The following is a 6,807-nucleotide window of genomic DNA, read 5'->3' as shown; positions in this document are numbered from 1 at the left end:
GGGTCTGGGAAACTTGCATAATGGTACTTTGTATTGTCTTCATTAATACTCAAAATGTCGCAAGACTTTTCTAGGTGTCATCAATCTGGCCAACAAAGTGCTTCCTTCCTCTTGGCTCCCTGTCAGGATGACCTTCAAGCTTTCCTACTTTGACATTTTATATTTATCCAAGGAAATAATAATTTGTACCCTGAACAGTTTTACCAAAACTTTGCTAAGAGAGATTGTGACCTATGTGGTTCCGTTTATATCTGTGTTGAAAAGACTTGTAAACACGAGGTGGGAGCTGTGTTGGAAACCTAATGAGACTAGGAAGAATGTTGAAAATAAGGTTGCTGGACATATGCAGCTGAGTTCTGGAGAGACAAATACTTCATCTGCAAACAGGGTTGTTTTCAGTATGGGATTCTGGCTGCCTTGTTGTGCAAGTTAGACAGCCTCATAGACTAAAATTTAGAATGGGTCTATTTACCCACAGGATCAGGTTTTTGATTGCCAAAAAGTGGGACAGAGATTTGGAATGTCTTTTAAAGCTGTTTTGTGAGAGCTGTATGTGGGCATCCCAAGGCAAGTGACACAGGCTGCTTTGAGAGAGTAATAACCCACAATAACATGAAGTATAATAACAATGTGGGTGGTGTGATTATCTCCAGGAATGAAATCTAGGATAAGACTCAGTGATACTGCTTGATTTCTGCCCCGTTGCTCCAAAACAAGGGAACACATTATTCTTGCCTCTGTATTTTGTGTAGCAAAGTCAGGGGGCATTAAAGGTCTCACTACTGCTACTGGGTGCAGGGTTAAGTTTTGTCTTGCCATTGCATCATGGAGTTGGTTACAAATGCAAATGTGTCCAGCCCATTGCTTTACCTCCTCCCACTCCTCATAGCCTTAATGTGTTTTTTCTGAGGGATCATAAGGCGAGGTATGTCAGGCTGTGTGCTTGAATTATGTGTGTTCTGCCTCCTTTCACATGACTTTTACAATGAGAGACAGGTAGAGGTGAGAGGGGCCCGGAACAGCCCATCCCCGTTCGATTTGGCAGCGGAGGCTGGTGGGATACCCCAGGGCATCTCAAATGGGAGCAAACACCCCTCGTTGCACAGCAGGGTCCTGGCCCAAGGTCCCAACAGGTCCCTGCGCAGCCACGGGCAGGAGCGGCAGCAAAAGCCTCAGCTCAGAATGAGATGAAGTGCTTTTTATAGCTCAGACTTTCTTTTATCATCTCACTAGTCATATAAAATGGTTGACATAAACATATTTATTATTAATACCAAGTTATTTTACTCTGCATGGGGGGGGGAAAAAATCTATCTGCAGGGTTTTCACAGCAACACCACCCTTGGTCTGTCAAAAGTCCCATTCGTTTATTTCTGCCCCCTTCCAACGGCAGCATTTTCAAGCCACTGCACTTCCTATGAGCGTGAATGAAGTCAGACTGGTCTCTGTCTGCAAGTCCTCGTGCTTTCCTAAGCTCTGCTTTAAACTGAGTAAAGCTATTTCAAACAGTGTTTTTCGTTGTCTCAGATAGTTTGGCTGGCCGAGTGAGACCTGGTTAGATGCTGGTCGCCGAGAGGTGGCTTTACTTGTAGTCACAAAGTTAATACTTAGCAGGGAATGTTTGGGATTGTGTTGGTCTACTCTGAAGTGTAATCTAAACTGGACTTCCTGAGTTCGTGATGCTTAGTTTTGGATTAACTATTGCGTGGCGGTGTTTACAACTCTAAACTGCTGATACTTGCTCTCAAGTATGATCCCAGTTTAATACCTTTTTTTGTCTTGGAATAGAGAGCAGGATTAACAGGAATCTGTAGCATACAGCAGACGTGAGGTTTTACATCCTTTGGTGTCTGCAAATGACACTGATTCAGCTTTTCTTCCTGGGAAACATTTTTGGTTCCTCATAGATTTTTGCTTGTATCAGTATCCTTCAGCAACTTTTTAATCGCATTAGATGACGTGGTAACTGTCGTTCTCATGGAGTGACTGGGTATAAAAATCAGAATAAGAAAAATAAATGAGATAAAATGAAGGAGAAGTAGAGAAGTTGTAGGTGTTCTTTGCCTTTCAGACTAGCTAGAGACACTGATTCATTAGAGTTTGTTGCCATGGCAGAAGTTTCTCAGTGAGCAAGAAACCTGACAGAGGGAAAAGTCTCAGCTTTTCTAGAGAAGTCAGCATCTCCAAAAAGCCGCAGACAGAGGCATGTGAAAGGGCAGGAAGGATGAAGACAGGGCTGAGTAAGGTGGGCTGCAGCACTTGGCTGAATTGTAGCTTTGCACTGGCTGGTTGCAGATCTCAGAGCAAACAGCACAGGTCGAGTTTGAGGGTTGGAGCACCTTCCCACCGAAACCGGGCACATGCAGGACTCTGCGTGTCTCTGTCACGCCAAGGTCAGCAGTGGGAATGCTCCATCACTATATGGTGTCACTTAGGATATTTTTGCTTCTCTATGAGACTTACATCTCATACTATCAGTAAATGCAGCAGATGACAAGAGCACACAAACAGCTTTGCTGTGTGGGGAAAAAATGGTGAAGTGAGCTGGGGTGTGATTTCTGCACGGGCCTCTCTGTAGTGCTTCACTTTCACAGCAAAATTAACTGCTTCACACTTCTTGTCTGTGTGAATTTCCTCTGAGGGCTTCTCCCTTGTATCTACAATGCTACAAATTCATCTTTAGCTCATGGTGCTGTTTTTCTGCAGAGAAGACAAAGAACAATTTTAACCCTCTTTAGAGGCAACAGAAAAATAAACCACTTTGAGAGGAGCATATGCATATGAAGAATTCTGTAAAAGCCTATGCATTTCTCCGGAGACTTGCTTTTCTGAGGTGTTTCTCATTATCACTGACCACAGATGTGGCATTGCTCATGGTAAATACTGCATTCCATTCATTGTATGTGGACATCTTTCATAAAACATAAAAGACAATACTGAAATCTGTAGGAGATACTGCATGCCTGGGACCTGTACTGAGTCTGTCTTTTTGGGAGATGAATGCTTTGGCTGGGGTTTTCATGGTTATATGCAAATATCATCAGTGATGTTTTCTGATGGGTGTTTTTCCTTCTCAATCCAAACAGATACTCTGGATCCTGAAGCACAAGGTAATAGCTGTACTAGAAAAAGGAAATTCGGAAAGCAAAGGACAGATGTGCAGAGTTACTGGATAACTAAGTTTGAATTTTGCTGCTTTCTCAGGTGAGTGAGGCTGCAGGAAATAGAACATTTGGCTTGTTTAAGTGTGAAATATCAAAGGTGAAGGAACACATGCCCAGTCTTTTAATGAAACCTGCAAATAAATGGGTAGGAAAGCTACCCATGTGAATACAATACATGTATGAATGTCTGCAAGACAGGTCTCTTGGCAAGAAACCTGGCAGGTTCAGGGAGAGTTTTATAAAGGCCTCTCAAATGAAGTGGGTTGGTTGGCCCACAAAATTGCATCTAAGGAGGCACTGTGCTGACCTCCGTAGATATGTCTGAGGGATATTAAGGAAGGGAAGCAACCATTTCAATTAAGAGAAATATTGAAATAAGAGAAAATGGGTGAGAACTGTCCCTGGGTAATTCTCCATGTCCATTAGAAGAGGTGTGAGGAGAAAGAGCTCTTTCCCACCTCTCCATGGGGACAGGTGGACTCTTAATCTACTGAATGCTCAGGGGGTTGGTGAGAACAACTGCCTGAGGGGTTTTCTTCTAGCAGCAGGGATTTGTCCTGGCATATCAGGTGCTCCCTTCCAGCGCAAGTTCCCAAGACTTGGGTGAAGTCCCCAGCCAGGGCAGCTTCACCATCTCCCACGACTCGCTATGCTTTCAGTGCAGGCTTAAACCCTTTGCCTTTCACTATCCAAATGCAAAAACAAGTGCAAGTGGGAAAAGTGCTCTCTAACAGCTCTCCATCATTCAATCTTATTCTCTCAGAATAAACTAACTTGATTTTTAGCTAAGAACTGTATGTGTTAGTCCTCAGTTCTTGGGGGTGAATAATTTCCAAACAAACCCTGGCTTTTACTTCCTTTTTTCCCTCAGATGAATCGTTACCTGTATTCTGGAAAGCCTGTGATGGCTTTAGATTGAAGGTTCTCAGATTTTTCTTTTTCCTTTTATTTCTTAGCACTTTGTCATTAATATTCTCTTGGTGCAAACAGAAATCTCTGTAGTCTCACTAGATACTCAGTGTCACGATTTGGATATAAAACCCTACAAATGAATAAGCTGTTACAACTACCCACCTGAGCAAAGAGAAGGGATCAGACCACACCAGATTTGACCTGAAACATGTTTGTTCAGAGATCTAGAAGCAATAAGATCCAGCACAGACCTTTCGTGTTGAAAATGTCACCTTTGCAAAATTATTATTTCTCCCAGAAATCTGGAAGCACGGTTCGTCACCTGAAGAACAAAAGGACTCTGTAAATGCCAGTACACACTTATATCTATGTTGGGTCAGTGTTTCCCTCCTCAGCAACTGGACTTCTTTGGTACAATCTCCTACATAGATGGTACAATCTCATACATAGATGTAGCAACTTCAAAAAAATTTCGCTTTATCTAGATGCCTGTGAGCTCTGATAAGAAGTAACTGACTGACATGTTAGGCTCCTGCTGGTGGATTATTTTTATTACCTTGTTTGTTTGGGAAGTGGTGGTGCTCAGCTTGCTCTAAGTTCTAAGAGGTTGCTGGGATCCTGTGTTGCTGGCTGCCGCTTTAGGGATCAGGGCTGCTCTTCCCTTATCTCCCAGCAAGGTGGGGCTTGTTCCTTTGGATTCATGTGTTTGCTGCTACGTTGGTCTTGGGCTTTGTATTTCATGCTCTTGTTTATTTTGGCTCTGTTCATGAAGCTGGGTTTGTAACCAAGCAGGAAGGAACAGGTATGTGAAAAGCCTGCAGATAAGATAGGAGCTGGTGGAGAAGCCTGGAACTGGGATAGTCAATCTGAGCTGTCCAGGGACTTGAGCTAGTGACAATATCAATTAGAAATGCCCCGTGGTAGGCATAGAACTATTGCTAAAACAAGCGTTGCACCTTGCAGAGCAAGTCAGCCAGTGAAGGGATGGCATGAAGATCTTGCTATACCCATGTTAACCTAAAAATGCCTTCGGATTTAGAGTTACAATAATTTTATTCTTTAAATAGCATGTGCAAATCCAAACCTGACAGATGCGCATGTATGTAGGTAGAAGCATACATGATCACGGCAGGGGAGGCAACAGAATTTAGTCTGAAGCTTTTTACTATAAACTCCAAGTCACTACAGCCCAAGTCTGTAGTGACTGAAGTGCCGAGGAAGGTTTGCAGGTGTGGTTTAGACACGGAGGCTGCAAGATGATGCCACATGTAAGTGAACAATTTTTTTTTTCAAAGTATAGAGGAATCACATCCAAAGAGATACGCATCACCATTAATAGAATAATTCCATTTCTTTTTACCCATAAATGCTAACACAAAACATTATGGAAGGATATTAAAAAAGCGAGGAGCAGTCTTCTGGGAATAGACTTAGTTCTGTTTTTTATGAAATACATTCAGATCTGAATATTTAAAGTAAATTGCTTAGATAAGTAGTTCAAGACTCTGTACTTTCCATAAAACTTCTCCACATATCATCCCAGGTAACTAAGACGCAGCACGTGGATCAAGGCTTTCGTGTGGCTGTTTTTTCACTGTTTTGTAACGGGACTTCCAAGGACTCTCTTAAAACAAAATAATAACACACCCCATCAAGACAGCAGTTCAAGTTTGCCCAGCAAAGGGTCACCTGAACGGTGTCTCGTAGCACTTGCTGAAAACTGGTGTGAATTACATTATTCTTCACCAAAAAATACAGCAAGTATGCCACATGGTAAGGCGTGAAACAGACCAAAAAGGCCACAAGGTTTGTCAAGACTATCTTCTCTGCTCTGCTGGTGTGTGTTTGGGGGTTGTGTGGTTTTCTGTGCTTTCTCAAACACCGAACCGTCTGAACAGTGCAGAAGGTCATGGCTGCCATGCTGCTGAAGAAGGCAATCTCCAAGGCACCCAACAGGCCTGCGTTTTCCCATGTGCTCTTGGAGAAGTTATGGAAGCAGGAGGAGATGTTGTGGCCCTCTCCGTGCAGTTGGAAAGTAGAGACTGTCCCAGCCGAGGTGCCCAGGCAGATGACAGCACAGACCAGAGCGGCTTTCTTGGTGGATCGCAGGGTGGCAGCTGTGAAAGGGTGCCGGATAGCGATGTACCGGTCCACGCAGATGCAGAGGGAGATGAGGATGCTGCCGTACATGTTCACAAAGTAAAGACTCTCCAAGGTGGAACAAAACACAGACCCCAAGTTCCAGTTATTCTGAAGGTGGTAGGAAATTATTTTAAAAGGAAGAGTAAACAGCAGCAAAGTATCCAGGAAAATAAGGGCTATCATGTAGACTGTAGATTCTGACAGCTTTTTAACCTTAAAAAACAGGAATGACAGGGCCATCACATTGAACAGCAATCCCAGGCTCAATGTGGGGGTGTACATGATGAACTGGAACAGTTCCACAGTAGTGCTGATATTGCTCTTGGCACGGGTGTCATTCATATCTCCAGGTATGCTGAAGGGAAGAAAATCACTTTCACCACAAGGAAGGATGCAGATCATATCTAAGACCCGGTACAAAGGCCAGTGAGGTCTCTGTGTGTCCTCAGGCCTGGAAACACTTTTTCCTTTCAGGCTGCTGTATGCTGAATTGCAGTTCCCAGTAACATAAAGCTCCCCAGTGCCAAAGGATCCTGGGATGAGGTCGTGCCTAAAGGAGCAACAAGGCTTTCTGGGGTCCAAGCCTCAC

At 43.5% G+C, this 6,807-nt stretch overlaps 1 protein-coding gene across 1 annotated transcript; it reads right to left on the bottom strand.

Annotated features, from left to right (window-relative positions):
* Positions 1–5,642: 5,642 nt before the first annotated feature.
* On the bottom strand, positions 5,643–6,566 carry LOC135991718 (lysophosphatidic acid receptor 6-like). Its single transcript, XM_065640525.1, has one exon. The coding sequence runs from the start codon at positions 6,558–6,560 to the stop codon at positions 5,643–5,645; it is 918 nt and encodes a 305-aa protein (XP_065496597.1). The 5' UTR covers positions 6,561–6,566.
* Positions 6,567–6,807: the final 241 nt, after the last annotated feature.

Source organism: Caloenas nicobarica, chromosome 8, assembly GCF_036013445.1.
Source record: "Caloenas nicobarica isolate bCalNic1 chromosome 8, bCalNic1.hap1, whole genome shotgun sequence".
Lineage (NCBI taxonomy): Eukaryota > Metazoa > Chordata > Aves > Columbiformes > Columbidae > Caloenas > Caloenas nicobarica.
Note: the sequence above shows the minus strand (reverse complement) of the source record. Positions and strands in the feature narration are given on the sequence as shown.